Raw genomic sequence first — 18,107 nt, forward strand, 5'->3', positions numbered from 1 at the left:
CTGCGTGCGTGCTGCGTGCGTGCTGCGTGCGTGCTGCGTGCGTGCTGCGTGCGTGCTGCGTGCGTGCTGCGTGCGTGCTGCGTGCGTGCAGGAGTAGGTGGGACTCAGCAAAGGAAAAGTTGGCATCAGAGCAAAGATTGGAGAAGGAGAAGGAATGGACGGTGATGGCACTTGAGGACAGGTGGCCCTAAGCAGAGGAAAGAGCAAGTGCCAGGCTCCAAGGAGGGACCTGCCTCACAGGTTTGTGGAATGCACAGAGGGCAGTGTGGCTGCAGCCAGTTGAGCCCGGGGGCATTGAGCAGGGCGAGAGGGGACAGCGGCAAGGAGGGGCTCCATCATGGAGCCCTCGGCTACCTTAAGAACTAGATTTTTACTCTGAACAAGACAGTGCCACGTGCAGGCTTTGAGCCGAGTGTCAGAATCACAGGTACATAGTGAGGCCTCAGGTTCAGACATACAGAGGGTTTTAATTGAACCACATCAATCTTCCAGCTGCTTCTCCTTTCTCACGCCGGAATTGTCAGGGTCCAGAACACCTAGATAATTACTGACGGGCACCCCCTGACAGGTGGAGAGCATCTCAGTCACAGAAAACGCAGTGTCTGATTTCCTCTGAAAGGTCAGGTTGCAAAGCACATTTGTCGACAAGATGAGGACACGTATTGTGATTAGAGCAAACAGCATATACAGACATCCAGAGGCTGGAGAGAGTGCCGTGCATCCAGGAAAGAGCCGGTACTGCTCTCGCGGAGGAGTGATGGGTCCCAGTCAGGGGGACTCGGAACATCCTGGGCCTCACCTTCAATGATGGCGACGTTAGAGCCTCATCCAGGGACTCAGGCTATCGGTTTCCGTTTTCAGGAGCTAGCTTGCAGTTGCTTCTAATTAATATATATATATAATTACTTTTCTACTGTGTCTGTGTAAGCAGAAAACTCAGGTGTGAGAAAAGGGCAGTGGTTGCTTGAAGAATTACTGTCCTTCCCTCTGTTCTACATCAGCTGGTGGGGAGTGGGGGTGGGGAACACCAGGGAAAGTGTAGCTCAATTATCTGTGTGACATTTGCAGAAGCATTTGCATGCTAATGACCCATTGCTGTGGCATTTGGCTCCCCACAGAAGACAAAGTGTGGACCATCGTGTCGCACGACCTGCAGCTGCAGACGACCGTGGTGGGCTACAGCCCGGAGAAGTACTCGGTGACACAGCTCATGTACAGCGCCTCCATGGAGCAGATCAGCGCCATCACCAGCAGCGCCGAGTACTGCGAGCAGTATGTGTCCTACTTCTGCAAGATGTCCAGGCTGCTGAACACCCCAGGTAGGCCGAGCCCGGAATGTCACTGCTAATTACTGTCTCAGCTGGAATTACCTCAGCGATCCAGGAGGTGTGGTGTATGATCTCAGAGTCCAGTCTGCAAAGAGCAGGCAGCCGTGAAAAAGTAAAATTGGTTTGTTTCTAGGGAATGATGCGAAGAAAGTATGATTTTTCTTTTTAGACAAAAATTCCATTGTTTTAAATTGATAGATTTTACATTTATGTGCCTGTGTGTGTGTTTGTGTGTGTGTGTGTGTGTCTCTGGTGCTTAATTATCAGTGGTTGCTTTGGGCAAAAGTTGATGAGAGCGCGCCGTGAACTTTCGAGTCATTCCCTTTGAGTGCTTCAGTTGTCTTGAATGTAAAGATAAAACCCTTCCAAGCAGGTAAGTGGCATACAGAATAACGGTAGAATTTAGAGCTTTTTGTTGTTTGTAGTCATTGAACAGTATCGGTTTGTGTCAAGAAGTCAGACCTAATTGATTTTTACAATGGTTTGCTTTTAGCAGTACTTGGGGGGAACAGGTCGTGGCGGCGGCAGCGGTGGTGGTGGTGGTGGTGGTGGTGGTGTGTGTGTGTGTGTTAGGACCGTAGAAAATAGTTCCGAAGATACTGGAAATAACTTTACCTTAAAAGCCATCCACTCTGGGGCTCTTGGCAGAAATTCAACATGTCCACGGAAAACTCAGTGTCCCAGTCCCTTGTATAACAGTGGGAATAAAGGATGTGCTTTGCGTCAGGAAAACCCAGCGTCAGTCTTTTCAGCCACAGGTGTGTGACTTTGGGGAAGGTCGCTGAGCTCACGCCTCAGTGTCCTGTGTCTTTTTCAGTCTGATAGGAATCGTAATGCCTCTTTCAGGGTGGTTGAGAGAATTGAATGAGGTAATACACTGCGTGCTGATTATAGGGTTTGATACACTTGAGGACTTGATAAATAACAAGTGGTATATTGATTACTTTTTAATATTAAGCGCCTTCGGAAGAGGCATTGTGATGGCAGGGCCAGTTTGGGTCTGTTCAGTGCCCCAGATCAGCGTGGCGTTGGAGCCGGTGTCGTCGGGAGCAGCGTACAGAGAAGTTACAAGCACAACAGTACAACAATATGACAGAGACTGCGTGTCTTTCACATGCAAAGCCTTTGATAACATTACAGACAAGTGTGGCCTATGGACTCTGAGAGAGTAAAATCTATAAAACATGAAAGTGGTTGCTTCAGGCAGTTAGTGTTTCTGCCATTTGGGGAAGGAGATGTTGGTGGCTGGGACGTTGAGTGATGCTTCACTGGAGAGGCAGAGGGACCCGGGCTTGGTGACAGGGGAAGCAGAGCCGAGGGGACAGAGCATGAGGGACCCTTCCGGCCACGGTAAACAGCAGTTCGGCGGGGTTCATGCTGATGAGCAGCAGGAAATCAGGGTGCAAAGCAGAACTGGGGGAACCTGTGGCGGAGACTAAGGGCCATGCTGCAGAGCCGGGACTTCCTGCTGCAGGCCAGTGCTTCTCGGGCGTGCGCGTTGCGGTAGAATAACCTGGAGAGACTAATAAAACACTGGCTGCTGGGCCCGAGATTCCGATTCAGTAAGTCTGAGGTGGGGCTTGCGAATTTGCATTTGTACTGAGTGCTATGGACTGAGTTGCGCCCCTCCAAAGTTCATAGATGGAAGCCCTAACCCCAATGTGACTGTATTTGAGCTAGAGCTTTTAGGAGATAATCAAACAAGGGGTCACAAGTGTGGGTTCCTCATCTGACCGGATTGGCAGCCTTATAAAAAGAGGAAAGCGAGCTCTTTCTCTCCCCACCGTGTGGGGACACAGCGAGGAGGCCAGCAAGAGAGCTCTCCCCAGAAACCAAACTGGCCGGCACCTCGATTTTGGAATCCCAGGCTCCAGAACTGTAAGAAAAGAAATGTGTGTTGTTGAGACCGCACAGCCCATGGTGGTGCTGTGGCGTGGCAGCCTGAGCTGGCAAATACAGTGAGTGCCCATGTGGCGCTGGTATTGCTGGACCAGGGGCCACTTTGAGAACCTCTGCTGTGGGCAGAGGCAAATCTGGAGGTCCCTACAGGGGACTGTTTCTTCCGTTCACCTTGAAAACCCGGGGCATTCGGCACAAGGAATGATTCGCATGGCTTGTCTGCACCCAGTTTCATGAGTGGGAGCCCCTTACTGAAGTCCAGTCCAAGTTTCCATCAGTTCGTCTCCAGTCCTGGGGTGGGGCAGGGTGGGGGCACATTGCTGACCAGAAATGGGACGTGGTGCCATCCGTTCTATTTTCTTTATTCCCTTCCATGCGTCGCCTAAACTCCAAAGTCAACTTCCACTGTTTGAATTTTGCTCTGGCGGTTAAAAGGCACAGTGTGACTTTCCAGTGAGTGTACCTCACAGTTTGGACACCAGGAAATAAGCAGTTTGCCTTTGGTGCTTCCGTCTGTCTGGTTCATTCCTCTTCCCTCATCGAGACCCTCTGTCCTTCCCCTGGTCCCTGTCACCTCCTTCTCAAAACAGGATGTCCAGAAGGTCAGGAGAAACAGGATAAGTTTGTTTTTAGACAGTACTTCAGCTACATTTTCTAATAATAAGCTAAGCACACTTCAACCTCCAGGCACCTTTTCGGGAGAAGAGCTACTGATCTGAGATTAAGAGTGAGTCGCCCATCTGGATAATAAGCCCAGCATCTTGTGTTTCCAAACACTCAGACAGTGTGGCGGCAGACATTTTTTAGGTTATTAGTCTGCTTAATAAATATACTGTGACACTCAGTGTATCACACGCTTCTCGCCTTCTCGGACACCCTGTATGGATCAGACGTCCTCTCATATAGCATCAGTACCTCATGAATGTTTGCCAATTGGAATGCAATGAAAAATACACAGTTTTAAACGTTACCTCATCCAGCGCCATGCAGTGGTTTTGAATCCAGTGCACACATCCAGATTTGCAGGTTGCTTGTCCAAGTGCCCTTTTTCCCAGAACTCGGATTTGCTAGAACTTGCTTGGGACCCATGGATGTTTGCTTTTAGCAGACATCCCTAGGTGATTCGGTGGCCCACACATCGGGAACCACCACCTGTAACTTGTGGCGTGAAGGTTTCTCATGTCAGAGTTGAAGGTGTCAGTCCTCTGTGTGGGGAAAGATTAAAGGGAACATCAGAACTTGTCTGAGCAGCTGAAACAACATGGCAGACATCATTACCTGCTCCTTCGGCTGAAATAAATTGGCATAGAAGTGTTTTTAAAATCTTTTTCATAGACCAGTCTCTAAATATTGTAAAGTGAATTTCAGCCTACCCTTCTGAGTCATTTTAACACCCTCCCAATTTCAATTGTCCAGGCTAACTAAGCTGTAGAATAGCTAAGGCAAGGAGTGGTTGATACGGCAAGGGCTACTGCATGATTGTGTTCGGTATATGTCCAAATAAGAAAGAATACAATTTAATAAAAATCCTTAATTTGCTGTTTTAAGGAGCTAATGCTGCTATAATTGTGTTTTCTCTTCGCCTTCCTGGTAACATTCAATTTTAAATATCCATTTACTCATTCTTAACTAAGACTGAATTATCTTGGAACTTCTGCAGTCGTAATTGTGACATCTGTTTGAATACAAAGTATATTCGTTATAGTCAAGGCAATTAAAATGAATATCAAATGAGTTTGTAATAGCTATGCACTTAAAATGTTATTCTTTATTTTAAGAGCCTTACCCCAAACAGTTCATGTGGGGTGCTGTGGTTTCTAAGGATAGCTGTTATAAAGAGTTGATTTTGTGCACATATAGACCTCATTTTTATTTTGATAAATGTTTGCTTGTACCACACCATTAGCCAACAAATATAGACTTACTCATTATTGGTTTCTCACAACTTTTACAAGGATGGTAATACATGACTCACAATGTTACCTGTTTGGTTTTTTTATTACACAAAATTTTTAAATGGAATCAATTTTAAAGCAATGATTTTGCCATTCTTTGCAGTCATATCTGTTCTTACACTGTAACTATTAACTCAGGTTGTCCTTAGTCAACTTTAAAAAAAGACCTAGGAACAAAACAAAGTCATTTTATGCCATAGGAGAGACTGTTCAGAGTGAGGCATACCATTTTGGGAAGGAACAAATTAATTCTACCCAAACAGAGGAAACCATTAAGGGCTATTCAAAACTAAATAAAAATATATTCGTATTTTGTATTTATACCCCCAGAACTGCAAATGTAGTAATACCTGAACTGGTGAAAGGCAAAAATCATTAAGCAATGAAATCTACTTCTGAAATAAAGACCTAAGAATTTGAACTTGATAAATTAGACGCCAAAAGAAAGTTTCATTAGATCCCATATGAGTAAAGCTTTAGTGACCAATCCTAAGACTGGTAGATGGACACAGTGTGCCTCTATGTGGACTAGATCTATAGCCTGCTTTGAAAACGCTTATTTGTATATCTTAGATGCACTGTAGTCAGGTATTTATTTTATAGATCATTATACTTTCTATTTAAGATTATTCTGAAGTATTTGTTCCCTACATAAAGATTTGTTTACCTGTAGGGGTATAAAGTTGATATTTCATATTTTCTGACTGTATTTAGTGTTGTTTTCATTGTTTTCCAGAGTTTTGCTTCTTTTAATTCTTCAACATAGTCTAGTTCTCATAAGTCATAGTTTTATTGCTTCTTTTGTTGAAAGACGCAATATAAATTATCCATCCATTGGGTAGTTTACTATTAGATTTTGTATCTATTGAAAAGAGTTATGCTCACAATTTTTGCCTGTAAAGTAAGCTGTGTACAATTCAATATACTTTCATGATACTGCACTATGATTTAGTAGCATCCAAAAGACCAGAAAACATGACTCTGGCATTGTAACTTATAACCTGTTTTTAGAGAAAAAATTTCTAAACTTTGGTGAAGTAAATTTTCCAAGTTTGTGCCATGCATTGCAAGAAGCCATGATGTTTAACTTTTGAAACAACATAGATAAAAACATGCCCCAACTGTAACTACAGATTAGAGTTTTCAGTAAATGAGATTTATTGTGACTAGTCAGTGTATTAATCAAAAGATGAATCATTTATCTCCTTAGTTATTGTGTTAAATAATTGTAATAAAATTGGAGGATAAAATTAAATGGGATAAGCAAGGAAGATGATAATAACTACAATGTAAAATTAGAAAATTAAATTCCGCACCCAGGCAACTGGACTCTTCGTAGAGGACATGGTCGTTAGAAGGCACAGAATGGTCTGAGGGAGAATAGTTAGAGGCCGTTTCACAATATGGATAGGAGTCGATGAAAATCTCAACTGGAACAATGGATGAGATAATCAACCCACAAATATTTATTGTTTCTTGTGTATCAGAAATTATGAAGAATGAATGGGAAAAGGAAACAGTAAGTGAAGTTTTTCAAAAAGTTCAATGCTAAAGGGCTGACTAAATATAGAATTGCCGCTTAATCTGAAGGTCGAGCCAAAGCAAGGATCTGGTATTTTTGATATTTTTACAGATGAGGGAGTCATGAGTAAGTTTACAAATGGAGGAAGCAGTGGAGTGGATGAGGTTAAAGATATAAAACAGAAAAGGACTATAACAGGGCCCAAGAGAGAAAAGAGTATGGGATATGCCTTGCTACAACACAAACAAACAACAAGCAGAACACCTGCTCTTCTGAGAAGAGAGATAAAAAGAAGGGTAGACATTTGCGCTAAGTTCTATTGACCAATACCATTCTTGACATTTTATCTCATTTAACTCTCCCAGTTATGCAAAGTAGATTTTATTACCTCCATTTTGCAAAGTAGGGCTCAGAAAGGCAAATAAACTCTCTGAAGGTCATTATAGCTGGAAGTGGGAAAGCTGGAGTTCAAATGCAAATCTATCTTGTTATAAACCTTTTCCACACCCTGAAGAAACTGAGCTCACAGATAGGTCAGTGCCCTATGACCCGCGTGAGGCTACAACTGACCCCAGCAGGCTCTGTCCCCCATACCATGTCTTCAACCGCCGTCGCAAAACATTTTCCCTCTTGTCATTTGCTTTTTCTACCTGTGATTAGAACTGCTGTTCACCAAGTGACCTTTGGTCAAGCCCAGTATTTCTGATTAGCAAATTACTCTTAAGGTTAAATTTATTGAGCAAAGGTTTACTTATTCTACTAAAAGGGTACTTAGCATTTCATGCTGGCAACTTTTTGAGCTTTTGGATGAGAATTTGAAGAATATTGACCTTCTGTAACTTGGTGAAGACTCGTTTTTTTATTTCTGCCATTTTATTTTGTGAATGCCCATGTGTGTTGCTTAGTTTTTATGACTGAAATAGGATTGGATGGAAACTTTGAAGTGACCCTATATCACTGTAGCATTTGGTAATTGTCTTCTCATGTACTTAAATCAGAAATATTCTCATCTGTATATTAGCTTTCAAATTATCCATTTTAATGACATCATTAAATGAGGAGACACCTAATTGATCAGATTTTATAAATTATATTTAAAAATACCTCTCCTAACCAGGATACTGAAAAAAAAGAATCAAAGTTTTACTATCAAAATCACTTAGAAATATCTAGAGTAATTCTTAAGACTCACTGTGTTATTTATTCAGCGAACATTTCTTGAATACAAAATACTCTGCTAGGTGCTGTGACAACATAATCCTTTATACATAGCATTTGCCTTAAAAAATAGACTGAGCTTTTGATAATAGAAATAGTTGTTTGTATGTGGCCTTTATAAAAGCTGAAGAGATTCTACTCGTACATCTTGGGTGAAAGAGTGAATAAATGTAGAATTCATAGTGATTTCTAAAAATGTTATATGTGTAGTTTGCATTACATCTTCCCCCCTCCATTGTTTGCAAAGGTCACATCTGGAGGGAAGATGGGGAGTTATTTGGGGAATCTCAGGAGTGGGAGGACATAGGGGCTTAGAGCTCGGTTGGCTCCAAGAAACAGAACCAGTAAAAGAGACATATATTTCGCAATTTATTGCGCAAAATTTGTTCACACAATAGTTGTGGCTAGGCCAGTTCAAAATGGGGGCGCAGTGTCAGGAAAAGTAGCCTGAAGCTCATGAAAAAGCTGAAGGTGCTGTCCACAGATGCGGTTTCTTCAAGAATGCCTCAGCTGTATCCTAAGGCCACTGGACTGATTGAATCAGGCCAGTCTGGATTATCTGGCATAGTCACTTCCAGTCAGTTGATATGGACTTTAATTCACCTACAAAATACCTACACAGCAACACCTAGGTGAGTGATCCGTTGAGTAACTTGGTGCTGTGGCCTTGCTGAGTCAGCGCTTAAAACTGACCATTCAGCCAGCAGGGATTATTTTCTTAATGAACAACTGAGAAATCCTAGAGCAGCAATGACTTGCCCCCTCAGCTGTGTAACATGTGCCTCTGTGTCCACAGACAGGCAAGCTCTACCTGTTAGAGGTGTTGAGGGACCTTTCATTCTCCTGATGAGGGTACATTGGAGCCTGGTGTCAAATTGCCAAATAAAATATCATTGTACATGGTTACCGCAGTGGCAATTTGACTGAATCGAGTAGATCAACTTTACTCAGGAAGATAAGTCAAAGACAAAGATTTTTTTTCCCCCTGTGTTGTTTTCCCAAAAAAAAGAAAAAACAAACAACTGCAGACACCTTTATTCCACATTTTAACCAAGATGGCGTGTGTCCACCAGGAATATGACGTTATTATTAACTCAGTATTTGCTCAGAGCTGTGCCCAAAGGGAAGCTTCTCCATTGCTCCAAATAAGCACGCCCTATATGCGTAGGCCTGGGAAAGCTAAAAAGCTCTGTCCCCATCAACATTGTTTTGCATTGTTTTTTTAATTATTATAATTGAATCAAATCCCATTGGCATGCAAAGTAAAAGTAATGTTAAGAAGCTCAGAGAAATAAAGTTGAAATTACTTATGTTTATAGAGTAGCATATGAATGAAATAATACATAAATTTTATTTTGAAGACTGTGTGTTTTCCAAGTTATTTTTGCATCCGTCAGTGATCAAATTTCACTAAAATGCTAGGTCACCCAAATGGCAGCCAGATTCTCTCAGCGTGTTGTGTTTGCTTATGATTTACCAGAACCAGCCCCTCTGCATGGATTTTATGATGTGGCCGAGGGGCAGTTGACTGAAAATGCCACAGCCGTTTTGACCTTCAACCCATATCGGAAACTCCCTTGAAGAAAATGATGACTTGTTTTCTGTTAGTATTGGATCTGACATTCGGGCTAAATATATTGTCACCCATACAGTTGGATAAATGATACTTAAAGACAATTATCCCCAAATTAGATTGTGATATAAATGAACGAAGGGGAAATGCCATTAGCAGTGAGTGCTCACCCAGGCGTTTACATATCCTGGCTCATCCAGTCCACCCCCAAAACGCTGTAAGTTACACATTACTGTTTCCGTTTTATAGCTGAAGAAACTTAACTTCGGAAGGGTTAATTAAGTCACCTAATGCGGTGTTGAGAGTCCAAACCAAAATTAGAATCTCGGCTTACATGCCTCTACACCCCATGTATTTTCCATTAAAATGCTAAAAAAAAATACAAAAAAATGGGAGGAAGAAAGAGAGGGAGGGAGGAAGGGTGAAGAAGGGGGTGGGGAGAAGAAGAGGGAGAGAAAACGGGGCCACCTAATAAGCTGATCAGTTGGGACATTTTGAATTTCTTCTAGAACTGTGGCATTGGTTTGTGCTTTCAGCATAATTAAAAGTGAAAACTGAAGCATTTTTTTGTTAAGCAGTAGGCCCAAGGAGGCTTTCATAAAAGCTGCGAAAACTTCATTTTGAAACCCTACCTTTTTTTTTTTTCTTCAGTATTCCCAATTTGTCCCTGACAGGTATATTAAAAAAAATGTGGTTTAGATGACAATATTTTTGGAAGCATATTGAAAAACATTTGATGTGAAAGAAATAAAAAACATGCTTTTCTTTCTATTGCGCCCTCGACGTTCATGTTTTTAATATCAAGGTATTTGAAATAGAGCAGCTGAATTGTATATTGATGAAATAGAAGAATGTTGCAAAAGGTTATCCCCTTCTTCTCAGTCGTAAGATATGAAACAAAATGTTGATGTCTTCTTTTTTTTTTTTTTCCTTTCTTTGATCCTGTCAGAAGAAACTCGCGTGCCTAAGCCTAACACATGCAATGAGCCAAATGCTGCATTCTTACCGTTTCAGTTCGCTGCTGACGGTTTCTTCAGAGATCCTATTAGAAGGAGGAAGGGCAGAGATGGCCAATCCGCCAGTGGGCGGGCAGCGCCTGAGGGGGGCAGGTGCCCAGACACGGACTCGGGTACCTGCAGAGATGGATTCACTTAGGGCAGGGAATTGTTTTCTGTCAAAAACATAAAATGAAATAACTCTCAGTTTGCTCTTGTAAGTGGGAGGAAGAGAGAGCAAGAGGAGGTGGCTCCACGCTGGATGACATGACACAAGGGAGGGGACTTAGTATGCAGGCTGGGGGCAGGGCGGCAGGGAAGGGCCCTGGGCAGGAGGGCAAGGCCAGACGGCACATGGGGAAATTGCTGGAACAAACAGCCCACTCTGCAGTGCTGTCCAGCCAGCCTGTTGATAATGGTTAGCATCTCATAACTTTTATGAAGTCGTATTAATCTAGTTAGCCCAAATGTTAAAATCAATGAATCTTTCTTCTTAGGAGGCAGCCATGGGAAGGTCTCTAGAAACTAAACACTTTTGTTTTATTTCAAAACATCAAAATGGTAAGGTAATCAAAGCAACAAAATTAAGAGGAGCAATATTATGAAATATTGACGTCCACTAAATGAAGCTTAACCCATAATCATGGACAGAGATTTTAGCTCTTAACCACAGTTATGAGTTTGCATAAAGAACTGGTAGAGTAACTTGTAAGATTTTAATGTAAAAATAGGAAGTATTAATGGAATCATGTCGACCACAGCAGAAAAGAAATGCGTACTTTCCAAATGAACAGTCATTGCACATAGGTCTCAGAGACTTTCACAAATGGCTTGAATTTTGGAATCACCAGATACATATTATCCAAACTAATCAAAGGCAGCAGAAAGGTGACTTCATAGAGTAGGTAGTTTTAAAAATGAATATGTGGCTTTGCAGTGTTTTAAAATAACTTTTTAGATATGAGTGTAACCCATATCTACAAATGCATTCTAAACATGATAACGTTACGAGATATTCAATAGCAATTACTTTTTTCCTCCTTATATCCCTCGGCAGTTTATTCTTCTTCTCTCTTCTACTCTTAGAATAGATGCGGTTCAGCTGCTCAGATTAAGCAAAGCCCCCATCTTAATGTCATATATATACACACACACACACACACACACACACACACACACACCCATTGGAGCATGTGCTAGTGCGTATGTCTCTTTGATAATGTAATGTATCTATATGTGTTTTTTTGTTTTGTTTTGGTTTTTTTATTATGAAATACACATTTTTTAGAATTAGTTTCAGCTGTACAACACAGTGCAATAGTTATGCTTTTTACCCCTTGACGTGACAACCCCCTCCCCCAATCTGCTGCCCCACTTCCCCTCAGTATCATACGTATCTATTACAATTCCCTTTACTCCACTCCCACACTATACTCCACATCCCATGACTATATATATATATGTATATATATATATACATATATATATTCACTTACAGTTGACATACAGTATTATACAACATCAGCTTTAATGTATCTGTATGTGTTTTAAATGTATAAATAACACACACACACACACACACACACACACACACTCACACTCCATGATTGCACAACCTACCCAAGCAGAATTCCTCCATTCAAACTGTCCCTGAAATGGGAAGTTGGTTAGTTCTGATAGACTTCCATAACACATGGCACGAACTTCTTGAAAGTAACAGCACCCAGAGCTTATTTGAAATGCAAACAACTCAAATTACTTATATGAAATATGTTTGCTATTAAATTTGGAAAAAGGCATTTGTGGGGAAAATAATTAGGCTGCAGACAACTAAAAGTTGACTGTAATTTACTAAGTCGTTCTTAACCACAAGTGAATTAGAGATTAAAAGTGACAGGGATAGAAGAAAATAAAATTCAGTGTAACTTGATGCCATACCGCTGAAACCAGGGTCTTTTACCAACAACAGAAGTGTATTCAGTAGGCAGGGGTTGGCTTTGCTCTAATATGGGAGATAAAGATCTAAGGTGACATAGACTAAAGAAGAATAAAAAAAATCTGGGATAAAATAGTCTACAAATATATAACCATTTTTTTTAATTTAAGAACTGGTTATTCCACTAGTACTCAGTATTGCTGTTACATTGTTTTGAATATCACCTCAAGATAGGGACAGTGCATCTTAGGTAAAAATGTATAAAATATGTGTAAGCATGGTTTACAGAAATTTAAAAAGAAATAAGATCGAAAGAGGATGGATATAATTGGGGTTATATATGTAGGAGAAGAGTCTCTAAAAATGAAGTCCTTGAGAAAACAAAAATAATGTTGAACTGCTTTGGCAATTTCCTTTTGAATGAGAAAATAGAAAAACAAAGTAATTGGGCTTCGGTTATATTAGAAAGGATTTTGTAGAGATTTTATCTGAAGAAGCTTCTTCGAATAGTGTCGATGAAACCCTCACCTCTGAAGAGAGTTTCAGAAAGAACAAGGAACTTTGCTGTCTCATTTCATTCTGGTGGCTGAAATGGCATCACCTGGAGGATTCTTGAAGGTGTGGCTCAAGGCACCTGACGTCACCTTAATGAGTTTTCTACGATTCAAAGTCAGATTCTTTTGACAGAACTTGATTTATCAGCACATTCTAGTTTGATCTCAAACATAACCAGCCTGCAAGACTGAGGTCTACCATCAAAATGCCACTATCTTAATTTCAGATGAGAAGGGACACTGCGGAAGGGATAGGATGGGCTGGCCAGCACACTGTGTGCAGGCGAGGTACATGGAGAGCCAAATGATAAGCCAGGCCGCCAGTGCATCAGTGTGCAATGACAAAACGTCATGCTGAAGGGACTGGAGATCCGTTCTCTACCCTGCCAAATGTCTCCCTGTAGGGTTACCATATGGGAAGCCAAGTTAGAATCAGATGCCTGCTTCTTGTGCATGGAATCGGAACATGAGAAGCAAATTAGGATTTCAGAGTTTAGGGCAATAGACTCTTTGGACCATGGAGCCCGCTTTGTTAGGCTACAGATGGATACAGAGTCCACCTCGCTCACACTCCCATCGTCTCCATGGTGACATGTCTGTCTTTCTAGTTTCCTTCGGACACCCTGTCCTTTATTATTTAGCTCTGTGAATACAATCCATCAGATGGTCGTGGAGTCTCACTGGCTTGGGAGCCCTTTAGTCTCTTTGTGGTAATTTGGTTCCCATCTTTTCCTTACGTGATGATATTCTAATTTAACTTGCAGAGGACAATCTTATTTGCAAAACACTTCTGGGAAGCCCCAAGACCCCAACACGGGCAACCTAGGACAGCAGAGATGATTTCTTCAAGTTCTTTCCAACCCTACATTAGAAAACTGTTTCTAATGCTGTATTACTACACAAAGATAACTGTGTTTCCTTTGCAAAGAATAGGAAATACACAGAAAATGCAAACTAGCTGGACTTAGACGGTGAGACCTACACGTAGCTAAAGCCTTACTGTCTTTTCAGTTCCAAGAGAGGAAGAATGGTGATGATTGACACATTTGCATTCATGTCCAGGAAACTTGAGTGTTGGCCCCCCATGGGGACCAAATGGGTAATGCAGATGAAATGCTTTACTTCTCAGTAGCTCGTATGGATATTTTCATTATTTTCTTCATACTGTAGCTTCAAATTGGGAATTGACTGTGTTGATGAAGAAACACTTGCTCAGCAAAAAAAAAAAAAAAAGGTCTTGTGACACATGAAACCATTTACTCCCTGGAAGTTTTTATGATAACAAACACCACCAAGATGGAGAAACCATTGGAGTGAATAAACCTTATTATCTATCTGTGTGTTGTTGTTGAAAGGCACTAAAGACGAGTCGTGTGTTCGGCATGGAACCCCACTGGAAAGCTCTGGAAAGCTATCATATGATAATATCAAAAAAGATAACACAGAAAAAATACAAATGACCATGACTAGAGAGTGCTACAATTAATGTATAGCCAGATATATTCCATGTAAGATTGACAGCAGATCGACACCTGTGAAGGAAAAGGAGAGGACCCAGCGGATTTTATTTTCAAGAACTCCCGAAACCTACCAGGACGTTGCCTAATGAGGTGATGTAATACAAAGCATCACTTGATGCTACATTTGCATAATGCCTCTTTTCCCTGAGAGATTGCTTTGAAAGAATAACAAAGAAACTGAAATGAGGTGGAAAACAAAATAACAAAACACAAATATTTCCTCAGTGTTCGCAAATAATAACAATAACTTCCTATCTTCTGATCCGTTCCCCTGAGAGCCCACCTGGATGTTTTCATGATGTTAAATGATGCTTAAATTAATTAATACCTTGGGATTTAGATTTCTTTATAACTATGCCATTCAGAGATAAGATTCATGTCTCTTTAGGAATCATGCAAAGCAGTGGTCGTGTGAGCAACACCACGTTGCTTGGGACCAAACCCCTATAAACAGCTTCCATTTTATGCACAAACCGTTCTGGTAAATAAGCCAGCCCTTAACCTTGTCCAAAGAAGTCTATCTTTTGCAATTCCCTTCATTTTGTGCCTTTTTCCTTTCCATGGAGAACTTTCTCTCCCTTCAGGTACCTGTTTTCTGATCAACTCGCTTTATGCAAAGAGGAAACAGGTGCTCTAATTTTTAGATCACTTGATACCCCAGGGTCCCACGTATCTTTCCCCCATTGCTACTCCCATCTCAAATCCATGTCAGACCTAGTGCTCACATTGTGTTGCTTTAAAATCCTTTCTAAAGAAATGGGAAAGACTCTGCAGCCAGACATTTAACATTTGTTGCTTAATGAAATTTTAGTATGAAAAGTTTTGGGTTCCTGTACCGCCTCGTACATACAGTTTTGCATTTAAGTCTTCATATTTCATTTTGAAGTTATTCATTCATTCATTCATTCATTCATTCTCTGAAGCAGTGTTTAAGGTACTAAACTAATTTCTGTGGGAGGTTAAGAAACGAATAAGGCCTAGTTCCTTAAGGCAGTGATCCCCTGTCAAAGATTTTCAACAGTGTCTGCCTAGAGAGGGTGGGAGACTGAAATCTCTTTGTAACTACAGTGCCCTGAAATATATACTTTGCTGAGGTCTTTGCGGAGGGAGGTGTGAGACATCTTCCCCTGTCAGCACCCCCATACCCCACCCCCACCCCCAGCAAACATACACAGGAAGACATGAGTGCTGCTCGCTACACTCCTGCCTGCAAGGGGCTGCTCCCGCTTGTGGTGGTTGTAAACCTATTATAAATCTACTTCCTGACGACATGTGTGTCTGCCCCGCCCCCTTTGCTGTCCTCGTCCTGCCCTCCTTGCCCAGCCTTATGATAACTCGAATGCACCGGTTAATCCAGCCTCAAACTTCCACAATTTCAGTGTTTTCCTCCCTTCGTCTCAAGACCCCCGGGTGGTTTGTGCTGCGTATTTGATATCATTTTCTTTCTGTAGCTCCTCTCTTCTATCATTTTTGCCTTGTAACTTTAAGCTGTATATTATTATTTCCGGAACCTGATTTTTGGCCAAAGAGGTTGTAACCCAATTCAGTAAAGGCCAGCTCCTGACCGTGAGCTGCAGGCCCGCTGGCTCAGGCAGCCCCGCTGCGATCGCCAATAGGCTCAGGATCAGGGTGTGCTACTGCTGGGCTTTGGAGGAAATTCTCTGCTCCGACCTTCCAAAGCCGCTGTTTCCTCTGGTGATTGCTCCTTGATATGAGCCCCCTCTAGTCCACTGACACGTACTGGGACATAACCCCACACTGAGAATAGGTTTGACTCACATCTCAGTCACCAGAGCCACTTGCGCTTCACATCTGTGACATTGAAATACGTACCAAGACCTAAGTGGTCCATCCTCCTGAACGCTCAGGAGAGATCCTTGAGTCTTGGTGCGCTTATAGGCTTTCAAGAAAGGCCAGCCTTTTCTTAGAAAATTCAAGACCAATATTCACCTTATTTCCCATAATACCCAGGTGGTACATGTATGAATTAAATATGCCACCCCCTAAATCTGATTTATACACTGTAAATGCAGCATCAGACTCTTTGCCCAATACACACCCTGCCTTCGTCCTTTACAGACCACGTTCCAGATCCTGCATCTACCCCACAGCCTTAAGGATAACATGCCAGTGTTGTCAGGAGTCGCTTAGCCCCCTGAGGGGATGGATGGCACAGTCCCTACAGCTGCTCTGGAATCAAGGGACTGCTTAACGGTGTGTTCAGCTTTTGGCAACTTAGAGGAGGAAATAAAATGAAGGTGTAGAGGTTAGGCAGGAAATTCAGACAAAACTACTTAGGAAATGTAGCTAAGCAAGATATAATTACCTAACTTATAATTAGCCCAGAACATCAGGCCTACATCCACAAAGGCTTCTTTTTTATGCAAAGAGATAAGTGATGCCATCAGGTAGCAGATGGTCCTTGTATGAGTGCAGGTGAGTAATGGACGCTCCTCACCTTCGAGTAGCCTGCTCAGAACCTGGTTGTAGGAATTCCTATTGGCGTTAATTCGTTAGTTTAATAGTTCATTATTTGTGTGTCTTCCATGCCTTTGGGCCAGTGCAATTATTACGTTTTTGAACTGTTCTGGAAGATTCCATCTCTATAAGCCTCCTGGCCTCTGTCATCTTACCACCTAACACTACCCAGCAAATGAACACAACCAAGGAAAGCCAACACACTGGATCGATTTGAACATGACTCTAACAGTTTTTGGTGCATTTTTATTTTATTCCTTAAAAACCCTGTATTTCAGTGTATAGAAAAGAGAACACACTTTTGGTCTAGAGTGTGATTTTTTTGCCCCAATGAGTGCTCCTGCTTCAGAGGCCCTTGCAAGAGACCTTTTAAGTAGCCCTGTTATTACAGCATTGTTTAAAAAAAAAAAAAGCACAGCTAAATGAAGTCCCTTTGGTTCAAGGAGTGTACTGTGGAGAGAGGGTGACCCAATACCAGGAAGGGTTTCTGGCTTCTGTTTCATAATAGACAAGGTTAAATATGATGGAGGAACTAGCTGGTTATTTCTTTGCTCTATAATTTATAGGCGTCTTCGGTGGCTAAAAGCAACCTGGCCAAGAACTTGCTGCCTGTAGGAAATGGGTTTCAATTGTGCTTCCCTCGTGGAGTGGTATCCTGGGATTACTAGGTCGTGTACTGTTTGCAATTATAACCACAAAAGCAGTTTAGCTTTTAAAACCCTTTATTTCTAAATACGGACGTGTTTATTTACCCATTCATCCATCCCGCGACTCATTAATTCCTTGTACCAACATTTCCTGAATATTGACTCTATGTAAGTCACTTTGCTAAGTTCTGTGGAGAATAAAAATAGAGTCCAGTTTTCTGTGTACAAGAAATCTGTTTAATTCGCTAAGACATTAACAGAGTATTAAACTAATAACGATTTTCCATTTTATTTGGGAGATGGGAATGCATAGTAGTGAAATAATTTGAAACAAAAGTTTTATATAACCATATACACAAATCCATATAATTTATATATAAGTATGTATTTATGTGTATATATAATTTATTGAGCTATAATTTTAGAGGTGGTAAACACGATTTCCCATAATTGCTTCTTTAATGGGAACAAGTAAAATGCCT

General features: G+C 41.5%; 1 protein-coding gene across 1 annotated transcript in view; it reads left to right on the forward strand.

Moving 5' to 3' along the window:
• CNTNAP2 (contactin associated protein 2) overlaps window positions 1–18,107 on the forward strand; it is a gene marked incomplete at its 5' end in the record, with an annotated part of 1,134,943 nt that overhangs the window by 608,777 nt on the left and 508,059 nt on the right. Inside the window, one exon of the mRNA XM_019666439.1 lies at window positions 1,119–1,319. Coding sequence (XP_019521984.1) covers window positions 1,119–1,319 — 201 coding nt within the window. The remainder of the gene's footprint in view (window positions 1–1,118; window positions 1,320–18,107) is intronic.

Source organism: Hipposideros armiger, unplaced genomic scaffold (genome assembly GCF_001890085.2).
Source record: "Hipposideros armiger isolate ML-2016 unplaced genomic scaffold, ASM189008v1 scaffold_470, whole genome shotgun sequence".
In the NCBI taxonomy this organism is placed as follows: Eukaryota; Metazoa; Chordata; class Mammalia; order Chiroptera; family Hipposideridae; genus Hipposideros; species Hipposideros armiger.